The sequence below is a fragment of the Tauraco erythrolophus genome, chromosome 28 (assembly GCF_009769465.1).
Source record: "Tauraco erythrolophus isolate bTauEry1 chromosome 28, bTauEry1.pri, whole genome shotgun sequence".
Taxonomy (NCBI): domain Eukaryota; kingdom Metazoa; phylum Chordata; class Aves; order Musophagiformes; family Musophagidae; genus Tauraco; species Tauraco erythrolophus.
Window position 1 is genome coordinate 84,794 of NC_141492.1, and position 16,800 is coordinate 101,593.

Sequence of the window (16,800 nt, forward strand, 5' to 3'; positions counted from 1 at the left end):
ACATATTTGGTCATCCTCAATCTCAACGCACTAAATACAGCCATAGTACAAGCAACAGCTCACTGATTCCACACAGTGAATTTTTCCAAAGTGTTTGACCAAGCTATTAAGTGGAGAAATTTGCATAGTGAACTCGAACTAGTGCCCCATATCCCAAATAGCCCATTCCAGCAAGACGCAGTCCCATTTCTCGGTGGAGTTCAGCAAGTCAAATAGTGCTATCTGGATCAAGAGCACCTTTTTTACCCCGGAAGTTCCCTCCTGCGTTTCCAGAAGAAGCTTCTGCAAAACTGCTGTTACAAATGGTTTTATAGAGTCACATTTAGGAATAAAACCAATAGAAAAGTATACACACATTTAAAATTTAGTTATTATTTTCATATTCTTATTTTCAGGTACTTGACCTCCAAATACAACCCAGTCTTTACTGCAGGAAAGACTTCTGGGTTGCAGAAAGCCACATATCCTGCAATGAAGACTGAGCAGGAAATGCTGGAAACACACCCCTCTCCAGTTTATGCACTTGACACAGGACTTGAGGCAGGTCTCTCTGTACCCTCTGCATCTACAGCCTGGAATCCACTTAAAAGTGCTTCAACAGGTCTGTTTCTGACGCTACACTCAGAAAACAGAGTGCAGAGATGGTGCAGCATGTTATTGGCATCGACAACCAGCAATCACTCCCACCTAAGGGACAGTTCAAGTCTCTACTCAGGCTGAAGGTGAGCAAATTCTGCTCCAAACACTCTAAGGAGCCTCTTTTGAATTGTGCAATTGCATGAAGAACAAGATTTGGAGTGTTAGAAAAAAAAAATTATACTGGAAGGAGCATGACTCTACAGATTGCTCTGTGAAGCGCTCAAAGAATGAACTCCTGGGAGATTAAAAACCAGCACACAGGCAATATGCCACACAAGACAACTGGTGTCTAGTTTCACAGCCTTCTGGAAAAGGCAGATACACTGAGCTAGAATTTACTTACTTCAAGTCCCCATCCATTTCAGAGCTGACCCAGGAAAGGCTACAGATGGGAGTACGGTGCTGTTACCAAAAAGAACAGCCAATACAACCTGTCCCTGGCATGTTTTCTTAACAACCTCTAGGAACAAGACTGCTGCTGCCACCAAAACAATTTACTCCGTCACAGCCTCCTCATAAAGGGGCCTCTGGAAAAGCAGGTGGCAGAAGCCTACAGGCACATATCCACTACTATATATGTGGATATGTAAGATCCACTTAAAGATAGTCTTTAAAATGCCTAACAGAAATGCACGAGTCCGCAGGAAGGGGACCAAATGCTCTCAGTCATTTCTCATCAATTTCCTGTCTTAAGAGTAGAGCACAGCTTCTGATTTGGTCCCTCTCAATTTTGCTGTGTTTATCCAACTGCTGAACAAATTTCATTTAGATTTACAGCTGTGGAGAACTGCAATGTCAGCTGCAGAGCACTCTTTCAGACTAAAAACCAGACATTTTATGAACAGATTAATTTGTATTTATTCACTCAAAGCTACTCAAATCTTGGTATTTCTGCAGTATAAAAGAAATAAAAAATGTTTACTTACAAATCAAGTTATAACAAGCAGAACCACAAGTGGATAGCTACAATATAAAAATATGCAGTATTTCCAGACACTGCCTACGATCGAACATTAGGATCTTAGATATTCCTCCCCTAAAATTCCAAGTATAGAATAGATACTTCTGTAAAGTTCATGTCACTCAGCCAAGAATCATCCTAGAAGTTGGTCTGTAGAAATGCAGGAGCCTTCTCATACACAGATCAGAGTCCACAAGATCTGGAACAAGTGCTAGAAAAGATCTTCTTAGCTACGTAGCTCGTAAAGGTGATGACAAGGTACTATACAAGGAAAGTAATTTTCCTGCATGCACTGGACCAAACAGGCAAAAGAGACTGAACAGCAGGAAAACTACAACACAATGCTTCCCAGCTGAGTACTGACATCTAAGAGGAAGGAAAACGTGTTCTAATGTATTTAGGCTTTAGATCAAATACATTTTAAATGTATTTAAAAACGTAAATAATATAACCAATATTCAGGGCATTCTTTACTAATTTTGCGTGGTTGTTTCAAAACTCTCAAGATGAAGAGGGTCTCAGACAACTCCATGACAATATATTCTCTCTTGTCAGCTCTAAACGATGTAGTTACACATTTATTTGGTGTGAAAAAGGAAATTAAAAAAAAAAAATCAGAACTTACTTCTTACACACCATGCCCAATCCTCTCATCATTTACGAAAAGCCACAAAAACAAAAGTTGACTGTTCTCTCACACTAACAAATACACACTCAATCTCCTCCCCCAAAACAGGAAGCTTCTCACACACTGATAATCTTCTCAGATGATTTGCACCCTTGAAGTCTTCAGGGACAATCAAAAGAAAGCATTAGCCATCTTGCTGCTGAATGAAAGGGTTTGGAATAGCTTCCATTCCATCCTGTGGACAAATGAGAACCACAGAAGTCCCTCTGCAAACCACAAGTCCCAGCTGACGTGTGTCTTCTGTTAATTTGTATTGATCATCTGGATCTGAAAAGCAGAAATCCACAGTTAGAATGGCAACAAAAGGAAAAGAAACCAAATTCCACCAGCTTCAAAAGGCACAGACATACAGGGTTTTTCCATGCGTCTCTGCATTGTTTTATTGAACGTATGGACTATGAAAGTGATACAGAAGTAATATCTGATGTCTTCCAAGACACTACTGATTTACTAATTTGTCAAAGTAGCACATGCCACAGTAAGCAATGAAGAACTTTGCTCTGTATGCAAAGCAGCACATATATCTTCCAAGGAATTCAAAGGCCCCTTCATTTATCCAACCAAAAACATACATACAAGTATGTAAAAAAACTCCTGATCTCCTTTCAAATGCCATTATAGACAAACATTTTGGGACCAACGTGAATCAGAGAAAGACCTTGACTTCAGAATGCACCGGTCCATTCTCAGACCAAGCCAAACAAGGCTGTGGATGGAGACAAACACTTAAGACAGTAACAGCCAATTCTACCCTCCTCGAGATGCCAATATATTTCATAAAAATGCACTATGCTCATCTTTTAAAACTCCCTTCTAAGAGCAAAATCAAAGCCTTAGGTGCTTCCTCATAAGCAGGCAAGAGAATGCTCTTCAAAAGTGCTGTTCTATCGCATGATAAATTTTGTTCCAGAGAGAAAAAAGGGAAATGGGAGTACTTATCCTTGGATGTTAAAAAGAAACAAATAATAAGAAAAAACCCTACAGCTCTGTTAGCTGTAAGCTATAGAAGGCTTTACGTCCACAGAAATGCAAAGATGGCATTTACAGGAGAGGTTAAGACAGCGAGATACCAGCTCTCGCTGAGCCAGCGGTACGAACAAAGCCGAAGGCAACTGACTTATCTGCAGGGAGACACACTACTTCATTCGAGCTCTAGAGGAGAAGAGCACTGAATGAGTTATGGAGGAGCTCCAGCAAGGACCACCAGGAACGTTCTAAAACAGGGAACATGCTTAATCTAACTTCTGCTATTTTACCCCTTTTCTTTACAACTTAGTTATCACAAACACGTCTCAGTTTGGATGATGTCTACCTGCAGTTTCTGGTTATTCACTCACAGTGCTGTATGATTTCTGTTAAGAAATTTTTTTTTTTTCTGGAGGGGGGGAAGCTTTACACAGACAGCATATTACTTACCTCGCATGTATTCAATGGTACCATCAAGCACAAGGTTCAGAAGAGGGTCAAATCCTTTCAGGACACCACTCGCTATTGAAGAGCACACACAAAACAATGATTACAGACCAAACCCAAGGATACAGCAACACAAGACTGCGGGAGGGACACATCCTGTTCTCCAGCTCCGTTCCCTCCTTCAAGCAAATGAGATCAGAGATATTAAACAAATCTTTATCAAAGTGCAAATGCATGAGAACCCGGTTTGTGTTGTACCAATTGAAACTTACAAATTTTTCAACCAATTCTTCAAAACACTCTGAAGAAACTAACGTTTTTGTTTTCAGCCCATTTCAGGGGCATTTTAAGAATACTGCCGCATAACAAATGAACACAAGTCACACCAAATAAAAAAACCCACACTAACAAAACCCAACCAAACCAACCCCAAAAGCAATTGATGAAGGGGTATGGCAAAATATGAGGCAAGACTGTAACATTTTGAAGTGTTTTCCTCAGAAAATCCATCTTCCAGGTGCCCTCCTGGGCCATAATCTCTTTAGCATAAGCACTGCCTTCATAGGAATGCACTGCAGACAAATGCTTTGTCCTAAAACAGAAGACTAAATAAATCCCAAGACTACACAGAATGATCTCCCAGTTCAAAAAATACTTGTTGATTACAGCATCACTATCCTTGCTAACAGCCCAAATCAAAGAAGAGACTCTTACAATCCCAGGTGTTCTACGAAGATCATAAAGGAACTTGGTATGAATTCTTTGAGAAGAAAATCTAAACCAATAGATTCAGTGGAATTGTCAACTGCCCCAAAACTACTGAAAAACAAAACCAAACAAAACCCAAACCCTGTAAGAAGGAGACCGAGTAACTTCCAAAACCTTGTAAGCATCACACGCCAGCAGAGCTTTAAAAGAGATTTTTAAAAGCAAATTGCATTTGCTTTGTACAAGCTTCTGCCGAGCATCTCCCACGCAGCCCACTGTTAAATGTCACCTGGTGTGCAGGTGGCACTGCCAGCTGCAGCGGGCCGGCCGTGGGTACGGCACGGGAGCAGGTAAGGGGGGAAGGAAGGACATAAGAGCCCAGAAAGCGATGAAGACACGGTGAAATCTATCAAAGCAATCTGCGAACTCCAGTCCGTACCACTCGCTGCGAAAAGGGGCGACGGGGGTAACTGCAACACCCATACACGTTTCGTTGCTGCTCCAAGTGCCCCCTGCGATGCGACAACACAGCGACGGGCACCAACCGGCTGAAGACAATTAACCGAGGAAGACGGAAGACAAGCGCACGGACGAAACAAAGATTAATTGAATTGCGGCCAGGGGACGGATGGAAAAGCTAAAGGAGGGGAGGGTCACCCCGGCACAGCAACGCGCGACACGCGAGCGGACCGGCTGCTCAGCAGCGTTCCCGGGAAGCGCCGTGGCCGCAGCGCGCGCGCGAGGAGGAAAAGCACCGAGCCGCGGCGTGCACGCGCCCTGCCCCGCGCGCCGCTCACCTTCTCTCCCGCCCTGGAATTTCACTCGGATCGTTTTGTCGATGTACTTGGAGAGATCCAGGATACTCTCCTTCTTCTTCTTCTCCTTGTCCTGGGGGGAGCAGAGGCAGTCGGCGCGGCACGGAGCGCTCCCGCCACCCGGCCCTGCCCCCGCGCACACACGGCGCTTTGTGCCACCGCGCCGTTCGCGCCGCGGCCGCGGGGCACAGAGACAGCGGAACCGCCACCGGCACCGGGACCGGGACCGGCCCGGCCGCCACCGCGCCCCCCGGCCCGGCCCTCCCCGGGCGGCCGCGATCGCCTCCTCACGCACGGCCGCGCGCCCGCGGAAGCCCCGCGCCTCACCGCCATCTTGCCCGCGCCGCCGCCGCCGCTCGCCATTTCATTCGCCGCTGCCAGAAGTGACGTCCCGCCCCGGCGAAGCCCTTAGGCGGCTCACGCGCGCGGGGCGGTACTTCCGGGGCGGGGCGCGGGTTCCCCCGGGGCGGAAGGGGCCTGGCCTGGCCCGGCCGGAAGCGAAGCGGGTGGCGGCGCGGCGGGCCCGGTATGGCGGCGCGGCGGGCCCGGCTCCGCGTCTGGCTGCTGCTGCATCTGCTGCCGCAGGTGAGCGGCTGCGCGTCCCCCGGCGGCTCCTTCCCTGCGGGATGGGGCAGCGGCCGGGCGGAGCCGGGTGCCGGCCCGGCGCCCCGGCGTGCCCTGTGGCGCTGGTGGTGTCGGCCGGACGGTGCGCCGCGGTCCGAGAGCCGCCTGGAACGGTATAGCGAGGCGGCGGTAGCGGGTGCCGCGGCCGCCGTGCGGGAGGCGGGCTCGCCGCGGGCTGTCGGTGGCCCGGCCGCGGCCCGCCCTGTCGGGAGGACAGACGGTGTCGTTCCTGCTCGGGCTGCGCCCCGCTGCTGCGCTGCGCGTCCTTCTCGGTTTGGCATCGCCTGTGTGTGTGTGCTCGGGGCCGGCCGGGTTTGGGCTGGATTCTGTCCTTTCCGGAGGTGACAGCGCGGTCCGCGCGGTTCTTCAGACACCGGATCCCTGTCGGGCCGGGCGCCTTCTCCGGGCGGTCCTGCGGGAATGGCGCGCGGGCCGGCGTGGGGGCGGGGGCTGGATCGGCGCGGCAGGGACGGCTCCGGGCTGTGGGTCCGTCCCGACTGGCAGACTCCTGAAAAAGCAGCTAGCAGAAAGAGAAAAGGGATTTCTGCTAAACCTGACCCCATGGCCTGTCTTGAGGCTCGCATTCTCATTCCTTGCAGCGCTGACAAATTCTGTGGAATAAACGGTAAGGGTGTGACAAACTAGGCATGTAATCCTGATACAGGACAGTAGGCTTTTGCGTATCGCATGGCATGGTACGTAGCTTTTGTATTTTAAGTTCAGGCTTTTTGTGTCTGAAAATGTTCCAGTGTCATCTAAAGTTATTAACTGTTTATTTTAGGTAGTTTGGAGGATACTACATCTTTTTGGGTGTTGTTGGTGTAACATCTTAACATGACAGTGTAATTTTTCTGACTTGCATACCTGTCTCCTTACTGATTCCTTGCCAGTGATATGGTTTGGTTGCTGCTTCTTTTTTTATTTCTGCATCATCCCTTCCTTATTCCCCACATGTCCTGTACGTTTTGGCATCTCTGTTAATGCTTCAAGTGGACTGGTAGAGCCAGCATAGGCCCCGCAAGTTAATAAGATGCAAAAATGGGTTAAGGACTGGTGTGGATCAAGTTCAATCCATCAGTCTGGAAAAGCTGAGCACATCAGTGTAGAAAGGTAGCAGGTGAGATAGTCCGCTCGTGGATACTTAGAGGTCTTGGCTTCAGCTCCATGCATTGCAGCACGTTTCCTTTTTGTAAGCAAGTCATTTAGTACGTTCGTGCAGTGGAATAGTGTGAGCAAGCTTTGAGCAGGCTGGCCAGAGTGCTGAAACAGGCTGCAGCAGCAAAAAGTGAATCTACTGTGTGCTGCTAATATGTTTCTGTTAGCCAAGCTGGCTCATCTAAAATTTGTTTGAATACCTCATATTTTGCAATGCTACACCTCTTGTATTTGCGCTCATCGGTGTGGTTTTAGGTAGCACATCATCCTCAGCTGAGGCAGAGAGGGGTGCTCTGATGCACTCGTACTACTGTGGCACACCAGTGACTGATGGACAGGGTTATTCTGGGGGACAAAGCTGACAGCTCTCACAATGAGCTGTTGTGTGCATTTGCTGTGCATCAGCAGTTACTCATTATCAGTGGTTTACTCTTGTCTTAGTGCTGTTGGTCATGTTTGGAATATGTCTTTGTCTTGCTCCTTGAGATAGGATAACAGGATTATTATTTTTTTTTCCCTGGGCAGGGACAGATGGTGTCCACATTTGCTTTTAAACTCTGATTTGTATAGGGAGAAGGAACAGCTTGGCTAGTGAAGCATGGCTCTCCCAAATCTGGGTCCTCACCCGGGAACACCTGAAGAGAGGTGTGATCTTATAGATCCAAGTACAGTTTGCACTTAAGTCTTGCTTTGGTATCTGAGTCCTTGCTTTTCATTTAACTTTCCTCTCATTCTACGCATTCCTTCATGGCATTGCTACCTCTTAGTTGTCCTGTAACAATAACAGATACACATGAGCCTTGGACTAGTGAAGAAGATAGCAACATGATCTGCAACGAGTATGTTGGATCTAGCTGGTGGTCACTATACCAGTTTTCAGCAGAATATTGAACTGAAGTGATGGTTTCTGTATTTGAAATCGGAGCACTCTGTGATGTAGGTCCAAAGAGTAGAAAAGACTGTCTGAAATTCTTGATTAAGGTGGTGGTTGACAATTTAGTCTCCTGGAATCGTTGCATTGTGAATATGAAACTCTCTGCACTGTCCAGTGCTTGTTGAAGGAGTGGTTTCTTTGTGTGCAAATTTGCCGTCTGCTGTTGATGGTCTCCACATTGATGGGTGCAGTTCATGGGAAAGAGTGCACGCCAGCTCTTGGGATCTCTGCTGTGTCTTGCGTGATACACACTGTAAGCGTGGGCAGAGTTCGTTCATTGCTCCTTCAAGGAACACAGGTCTGAGATTCAGGTGACCAAATCAGCTGATAGAGCTAATGAAAATGGAAAAAGTGTATGGAGCATCCAAGTGATGTTAGGGACAGAGGCAGGGCAGGACAAACAAGAATGAGCCACTAGCTTGGCTCTGTCACTCGCCTTGCGGTTTCTTGGAATACGAGTGAACTGAATTCCTCCTCTCTACCTTCCATCATTTAACTCGCAAGCCACAGTGCTTGTCTCTGAGCTGCATTAATTCACCACATGACAAAAACCACTCACTTAGCAAAACCTGTGGGCGTTCTGTGCTTTTAATGTATAAAGTAAACCATGGAAGGCTCTGATGAGGTTCAGAGCAAACACAAAGGTGTGCTCTTCTGATGCCACTGTTAGACTGGCTCAGCTGCCTGTGAAGTTGTGCCCTCGGACCTTATACTTCTTTGCATGAGACCTTCTTGTTTTGCAGCTTTATATAAAACACTTAGCTTGGTGTTAATTACACAACAATCTTCATAAAGCTCTGATTCTAGATCCCCAGCTTTGCAGAGGTCTTGATTGTGGTATGGCACTGTTGGTGAATGTGGATGCCTGATGGGTAACGAGGTTTAAACACAAATACCCTCTCCTTATTCATATAGGGAAAACAGGTGATTTCCTGCTTAACTGGGAGAAGGTAGTTCTGCTCTTTGAGACTAGGAAGTCCATTCCTGTTGGAGCTTGTTGTAAATTGTGTGTACTGCAAGAAGCAAGTATCAGAAAACACCTTATTGTCACAACAGCTGTTGTTTTTCTGTCAGTGTTTGAAAAAGGCTGGACTTGATATCTAAACACTTGGAAAAGAGCCCTTGGGGGCAGTGGGAACATTGTGTAAGATCTGCATGGGAGATCACATTTTCTCCTGAGTTAATCTAGGCTGTGGAGTGATCTCTGGGAACTAAGAACTGTCATAAATGTTGCCACCATCCCAGCATATCAGCTGCACTGCTTCGAACTCGCTTTTGTTGTCTGATACCCAGTTGACATAAATAAAAACAAAACTGGAAGCATCAAAGCTCTGTAGTACTGAAACAAGAAACACTGATGCCTGTGGCAAGATGAGAACAAACTTGTAGTGCTGTTAACAGGCTTCAGAACTATGCTTTGATGCTAAGTGATAATTGCTTTGTAATAATGTCTGTTAATCCATGTTCTCCATGGGCTCTGTTCTCCATGGACGTCTGAAACTCCATACACCCTCTTCTGCTCTTAGCCCTGCCCATGTTCCCTTTAATTCTTCTCATCCTTGATTTTTACTTGGCTTTTGGCACACAATAACACATAGCTTCAAAAATGTTTTGAGCACTTCACATGAGGAACCTTTCTCTCCCTCAATATTTCTGTAAAGTACATCCATTAAGTCACTCAGAAAGCATAATTGTGAATTACTGTTTTCAGTGCGCCCTTCTGGGGATTACTACTGAGTTCCGTAATGTTAGCTAAATGGAAATGTAGCAACACATCCTACACTTAGTTTCTTGGATGTGTAGCTTATATCTTCAGTTGTAAAACTTTTAACTGTACAGATTGATTGTTTCTCAGATACATCAAGCTCTTCAGTTACAGGTAGCTTGTTCCTGCAGTGCTGCCTGAGGATTTGGGAGGCAGTTGTACACATTATATTCAGAACTGAGCTACTTGATGTTTTTTTTTTAAGCCCAGTCAGATCCTGTAACATAAGCAGGAAACACTTTTTTCTGGTCTGTATTTGGGTCTCTGGCTTGTTACTCTTGAAAGTAAAATCTAAGATAATATAATGGACCATTTTTCAATACTTCTTCCTTTTGTGAAAGGGTTTTAGGTGCTATGGTTGAATAGCTGAGATATGAGTTAAAAAGTTCACCATGACAAATAATTGGGAGTTTTTTGCTAAACACCACGTATGCACAATAGCGTCTCTCTTCCTCACAAGTAGCTGTGTCTTGTAAGCTTGCCTTTTTGCTCAAGTGGCTTTGATCTGCACTGAAATAAAGTGTAACCTGCCATGCCCAGCACCCTTCAGGACAAATATAATAGATTTTAGAGCACTTAATCAACACTAATGTTAGAAAAGGAAAAAGTTGCTGCATGAGTTGTTGAAGACCATTACATATAAAGAGCTAAATATAAAAATCTTTACCTCCTGTATAGTTTTAGGATGATGTTTCTTTACTGCTTTACTGACATCTTGCAGTAGAATAGCATAGTTTATCCTCCAGGCAGTGTGGAGATTTTTTATATTTAAAGGGTGATTCTTTGAAGTGTTCCAAAAAGCATCTTTTTAGCCTGAGCATCTCCTATGGGTGCAGAGTAACTTCTGTGCAGTGGAGTTTGAAATAAAGAGAGAGAAATGAGAACGATTGATTCTTTAGTGGATTTTTGAATGAGCATGTTAAGACACAACTTTGCTACTGCCTCGAGTCATCTTTAGCATCTTTTTCTCAACTGCTACCTGAAAACAAATGTGTAAGATGTATTTGTAAGTGTAACTGTATAATTATCAAATCATTAGTGTGTTTAGCTTATGAATGTTCAACTAGATGTTGACAGAGTAGTCTGTCACAGCCTTCTAATTCAGTAGCAGCGATGGTTAGGGATATTATCTTGTGTTTCTCTCCAGAACAAGGTTTCATCAGTTCTGGTAGGCACAAAGTGGTTTGCTTGGGGAAGACTAAATCTGAGCAATAGAGCAATTAATTCTGTCTTCAGTCAATGACCTCAGTTTTGGTTAAGAGTGCTGGACAGGAGAAAGACAAGGAAGAAAGGGAAGAGAGGAGTTGGGTCTGTGCATGCGTAGAGCACAGTAGGACATGGATGGGGATAGCAGAAAGATAAGATGATTAGATAGGGGCTTTCTTGTTTGGTTGGTTTGGGATTTTTTGGAGTTGGGGTTTGTTTTTTTTCTGGACCTGCTGCTGGTTGTAGTGGTGAACTGATGTTCTCTACTCATCCTGTGTCCTGGGGTTACTCAGGAATAGACAGCGTTCCACCAGAAACAAAACGTGTGACTAGTTAAGGTGAGAGCCAGGTCAGTTATTGTATGTGTTTCAGGTATTATTTTTTTAAAAACAAATCTCAAAGTGCTAAGTTCTAGTAAGGATTATTGAGAGTTCTCAGTTGAAAATGCCAATAAAATGGAGAAACTTCCCCTTACAGTAGGAAGCAAATGCTCTTGGAACACAGAAATGATAATAGGAAGAATCCAGTTACATTAACAATGTTTGGTGTTCCTAAGCACTGGATTCCCAAATCACTGGGCTAAAATAGTGTTTTGAGAATGCTACATTGAATATGTGGTCAGTTTTTCCTGACTATGTGATAGCTCATAAAAGTACAGTTAGAATTTGCATTTGCTCTGAGCATTGCCTTTTTATACTCTGTTACCAAACAGCACTACTGAAACATTGAAGTTGCTCTGCAAGATGACTGTGAGACTCTGAAGCAGTAATTAAAGATCAGCAAGACTGGTCTGGATTTGTATAATTGAATTAAAAAAAAAAAAAAGTTAGGTTTTGTCCTGCTTCTGAGTGTTTCTTGCATGTCTGAACACTTATTTTTTTTTTTAATCTTGAGAATTTAAAGCTTTCTACAGGAACTGTGCAATGGTCCAGATCTTAATCTTATTGAATTCTTAATGTGGTGGCATTTCAAACCTGCCCAGACAGGTTGCAGAATGCACATGAGCAGTCTTGGTACCAAGGAGCTGGGTGTTCAGTGTTTTGCATGAAGGAAAACAGTTCTTAAAGTTATTCTTTTACAATTAGTGGAGATGGTGCCGGCACTACTCCCAGACGTGCCTGCAAGCCCATTGTTGCTGCCCTAAAGAGCACAGAAGTGTCCCGTAGAACTTAATGGTGACTTGAATGATGTTAAAATTAATTCTTCATGCCTTCTCATTCCAGCAGGAAGAGACCCTGTTGTCAGAGCGTGAGCAGCGTGAGGTACCCATTGCCAGTTAGAAATGCCAGGGAGGGTTTGTATCAGAGCCCTTAGACTGCAAGAACAGTTACAGTAGACCTCATGGTATAGTTTTGGGTTTCTTCAACAATTTCTGAGGGTGGGGAGGGTTTGCAATTATTTTGGCTCCGTTAATATGAGAATGAAGCGACCACTAACTAAAGAATGAGAATAAATATGAGAATAAAGCGATCTACTAGTGGTAGGGTGGAACATCCACGGTTGCTTTGTCTTCCTGATTTCTGGTTGCCTGGGTAAATACCTACTAGGACTTCGTGTACAAGCAGACAACTGCATCACCTCCACAAAAATATTTACTTTGCGGGTTCTATGTATGGTCTTGTGTTTTTGGTTTAGCTTTTTGGGTGGAAGATGCAGAACGTATCTGGTTCTCACAAAATTGTGTCACTATTTGCAGGGAAGGGAAGGAGGGAGGAAACATTTCAAAGAACAGAATTTATTATGAAGAATAAGAATGGGTGAATAACTCTGTCATGAGGAAGTGTTTGCTGGTACCTGCTTGTGATGACCAGGTACCCTATGCTAGCCCCATGGTCTTTCAATTTTGCTGGAAAATGGCCTGATACAATCTGACATAACCAAAATAACAAAGAAATTACAATGTTTGCTATGTATTATTTTGCAAGGATGGGAAGCTGAAAATATTTGTGTTAAAAGGAACATTTCTTGCTAGTTAGGAGCTTAGCTGAATAAACAGTCCAAGTAGATTCATAGATTCATAGATTTCTAGGTTGGAAAAGACCTTAGAGATCATCGAGTCCAACCGTCCCTAATCCCCATTAAACCATATTCTCAAGTAGCTCATCCACCCTATTCTTAAACCCATCCACAGGGATGGGGACTCAACCACCTCCCTGGGCAGCCTATTCCAGTGGCTGACAATGACAACCCTTTCAGAGAAGAAATACTTCCTAACATCCAACCTGAATCTCCCCTGACTAAGCTTATGCCCATTTCCTCTTGTTCTATCACCCGTCACTAATGTAAAGAGCCCTTCCCCCACCTCCCCACCATCCCTTCTCAAGTATTTATAGGCCGTAATCAGGTCTCCCCTCAGCCTCCTCTTCTCCAGGCTAAACAGCCCCAACTCCCTCAGCTGCTCCTCATAAGTTTTATTTTCCAGCCCCTTGACCAGTTTAGTTGCCCTTCTTTGGACCCGCTCCAGGAGCTCAATATCTCTCTGAAAGCGAGGGGCCCAAAACTGGACACAATATTCCAGGTGCGGCCTCACCAGTGCCGAGTACAGGGGCAGGATCACTTCCCTGCTCCTGCTGGTCACACTATTCTTGATACACGCCAGTATCCCATTGGCCTTTTTGGCCACCTGGGCACACTGCTGGCTCATATCAAGCCGGTAGTCAACCAACACCCCCAGGTCCTTCTCCGCCAGGCAGCTCTCCAGCCACTCCTCCCCGAGCCTATAGCGATGCTTGGGGTTTTTATACCCCAAGTGAAGGACTCTGCACTTGGCCTTATAAAGCTCATGCCATTGGCCTCAGCCCAACGATCCAGTCTGTTCAAATCCTCTGAAGGGCCTCCCTACCCTCGAGCAGATCGACACAGCCTCCCAGCTTGGTGTCGTCCGCAAACTTACTGAGGGTACATTCAATCCCCTCATCCAGGTCATTGATAAAGATGTTAAACAGAACCGGACCCAGCACTGAGCACTGGGGAACCCCACTGGTGACCGGCCTCCAGCCGGATTTAGCCCCATTTACCACCACTCTTTGGGCCCGGCCATCCAGCCAGTTTTTAAACCCAAAGGAGGGTGTGCCTATCCAGGCCAGCAGTTACCAGTTTCTCCACCAGAACACTATGAGAAACTGTATCAAAGGCTTTACTGAGGTCCAGGAAAAACTACATCCACAGCCCTTCCCTCGTCAACCAGGCGGGTCACCCTGTCATAGAAGGTGATCAGGTTTGATTGGCAAGACCTGCCTTTCATAAACCCATGTTGACTGGGCCTGATCACCCGGTTACCTGTATGTGCTCATTAATAGCACTCAATATAACCTGTTCCATGACTTTGCCCCGTCACCGAGGTCAGACTGACAGGCCTGTAGTTCCCCGGATCCTCCTTCGCGCCCTTTTTGAGGAGATGCCTTAACTGATGTATTTGCTGCATTTACTAATCTTTTTTTTTTGTCTGCAGTCCTTGTTCTCTGTCTCCAAATTCCTACAGGATCTGGATTCTGTTGCTTTAATTTCCTGGAGTTCTTCAGGAGAGCTGTGATATTTCCATGATTAAGCCGACTAGGATTGCTCTTGCTAGCATGGCTGCTCCCAGTGTGGAGCCGCTGCTGCGAAGGCTGATGTAGCTCCAGCCTGAAGCCAGGCTGCATATCAGCTGGATATAACTTACACCACAAGCATACCTTGGTTAGGGGAAGACTCAGGCTTTGTGTGGAGTCATTCGAATGGTTTTTGTGCCTTTTTGAGGAGTTTGTAATAGTTTTTGAGAGAGCTTTGAGTGAAGAGTGGGTCAGACAAGGTTGTGTTTGAAACCCAGTCTGTGATGAGCTGTGTGTGAGGTGCTCACACAGCTTGGGTTTAGTGTTCCTAGTTCTTCAGCTCAGGGCTGCAGCCTGGGCTTTGCTTAGGTGCAGAGTTCAGATGGTCCTTCCACTGCAACTCTGCTCTGTTCCAGAGGCTGAATGTCAAGTTAAAGGTGGCCCGAAGCTCATGATTCATTATTTGAGTGTAAGGGATTTTAGCTGTAAACAACAGGAGTGAAGCTGTCACGTTCTGCCGGTGACCTGGTGAGTTAATGCTGGCAGGCAGCTAAGCATTATACAGCTGCCCACATTGCTTCCTCTCCCACCCCTGTGAGACAGGGAAGAAGAAAAGAAGAGTAAAAGCCAGAAAAATTGTGGTTGAGATAAAAATTGTTTAATAAGCAAAGGAGGAGAAGAAGAAAGAAAGAAAGAAACCAAAAGCCAATGTTGTTTTGGTCAAAATCTAAACCACAGCACCATACCAGCTGTGATGAAGAAAATTAACTCCATCCTAGCCAGACGCAGTACAGGGTCTGTAATTACAACTCCTCAGTGCATAATCTTCACGACTCATAGCAAATATTATTGGAGTTATGACAGGGGTGACTGCTGGTCATTGAAGCAGTGAAAAGTACGTGCAGTATGTAGTCTGAAGATCTACGTGTGCCACCTAGGACTTAAAAGGACACCTGATGATGCTATGGGGTCTTGCCAGACCTACAGCAAAGGAGTCCAAGGCTAAGTATTGGAGCAGTGTGAATGTGGAATTGATCATTACTTCAGGCTGTACTTTGGGAATTGGTTGGGGCCAGGCCTCTTATTGTAGCTCTCTCATCTGTTCTGCAGTAGTCCAGCCTCTTTCTGTTGCTCTGTTATATGCTTACATGCACCAGCCACATCTAGTAACACTCAGTGAGGTTCTATTTCATTCTTTGACCGGTTGCTTTGGAGGGAAGAATCTGCTTAATGTATCTGAAGTCTTTGAGGCATGATGGAAATATGACCGATTCACTGTACTCTCTGTACAGACACTGAAACTTTGTAGAATCTTTTGGGTTTTTTTAAATGCAAAACAGGCTAGTCAACAACAAGTTACGCCCATCACTTCTGCTATTTCATGTGACCTAAAATTCACGTAGTGAAGTTTTGTTACATTTTCAGGTGTACTGCGAGTATGGGATGGTACATGTCCTTTCAGAGAAGGGGAGCAGCAAAGGAAAAGACTACTGTATCCTTTTCAACTCTCAGTGGGCCCATTTGCCACATGATCTGAGTAAAGCTGTAAGTACCTAGCTAAGCAATGATAGAAGAATGTATTAAAAAATGCCTTTGTTACAGGGAAACTTCGAATTTTTAACTTGGATTCATAGAATTTAAAGCAGCTACTTTGTTGCTCTGCTTAGAAAATATTTTATCTCTAAGATCAACTGTGGGCAGTGCTATGATAGCAATATTTTCTTCCAGCAGCATGCAGAGGTAATGACTATTTCTGATTCAAAACAAAAATATTCATTTTGCACAACATGATCAGTAAAATGAAAATGGTACTTACTTGTGGTGGAAAAGAGTTTTTGTAATGTCGTATGATACAAAAAGAGACCACGTGGCCTTGCTAATATACACAACTGAGACCTTTAGTGCTTTCTCAGTGGTTCATAGTTCTGTCAAGTGTAAGAATAAGTAGTCATAAACTTTGTCAAGCTTTTGCTGTCTAAAGCCGTATGAGCTGACACAAGCTCTGTTCTGTGAGAAAAAGTTACTGTCACTGTATGATGGAATTGACAAATACACTTCGGATGATCCTACTGATTGGGGAAGATGTGGAGTAGTTGACTGATACTCTGTTCATTTTATTCATTATATTCCTTAATCTACACAGAATTATAATGTTCCTTATCAATGTATAATGAAGTCTTCCTTCCCATGATGGGTTTATTGCAACTGCAGGTTACTCCCTAGATACACAGATAGCTCAGATGCTGCAGCGGCCCTTTGTCTGCTGTAGACCCAGCTAACAAACTCTTGCACTGGATCTGACTCTGTGTGATGCAACCAGCACATGTAGGTGCTGTAGCCCTTTCCTTCAGCTTCAGCAGTA

General features: G+C 44.9%; 2 protein-coding genes across 2 annotated transcripts in view; one reads left to right on the forward strand and one right to left on the reverse strand.

Annotated features, from left to right (window-relative positions):
* Positions 1–1,456: 1,456 nt before the first annotated feature.
* LSM7 (LSM7 homolog, U6 small nuclear RNA and mRNA degradation associated) lies at positions 1,457–5,619 on the reverse strand. Its single transcript, XM_086627797.1, has 4 exons — positions 5,552–5,619; positions 5,207–5,297; positions 3,705–3,776; positions 1,457–2,555 (listed from the first exon to the last, which is right to left on the reverse strand). The coding sequence occupies exons 1-4, from the start codon at positions 5,585–5,587 to the stop codon at positions 2,413–2,415; spliced, it is 342 nt and encodes a 113-aa protein (XP_086483923.1). The 5' UTR covers positions 5,588–5,619; the 3' UTR covers positions 1,457–2,412.
* Positions 5,620–5,752: 133 nt separating this feature from the next.
* The window catches only part of SPPL2B (signal peptide peptidase like 2B), a 40,033-nt gene continuing 28,985 nt past the window's right edge, over positions 5,753–16,800 (forward strand). Inside the window, 2 exon segments of the mRNA XM_086627486.1 lie at positions 5,753–5,809; positions 15,864–15,983. Coding sequence (XP_086483612.1) covers positions 5,753–5,809; positions 15,864–15,983 — 177 coding nt within the window.

Excerpts from the sequence above, each read along its gene's own strand:
- LSM7 (XM_086627797.1), bottom strand. The coding sequence starts at position 5,587 with ATGGCGAGCGGCGGCGGCGGCGCGGGCAAGATGGCG. Across the intron at positions 5,298-5,551 it reads GCGGCGCGGGCAAGATGGCG|GACAAGGAGAAGAAGAAGAA; the intron begins GTGAGGCGCGGG and ends TGCTCCCCCCAG. Across the intron at positions 2,556-3,704 it reads TACCATTGAATACATGCGAG|ATCCAGATGATCAATACAAA; the intron begins GTAAGTAATATG and ends TCTGCTTTTCAG.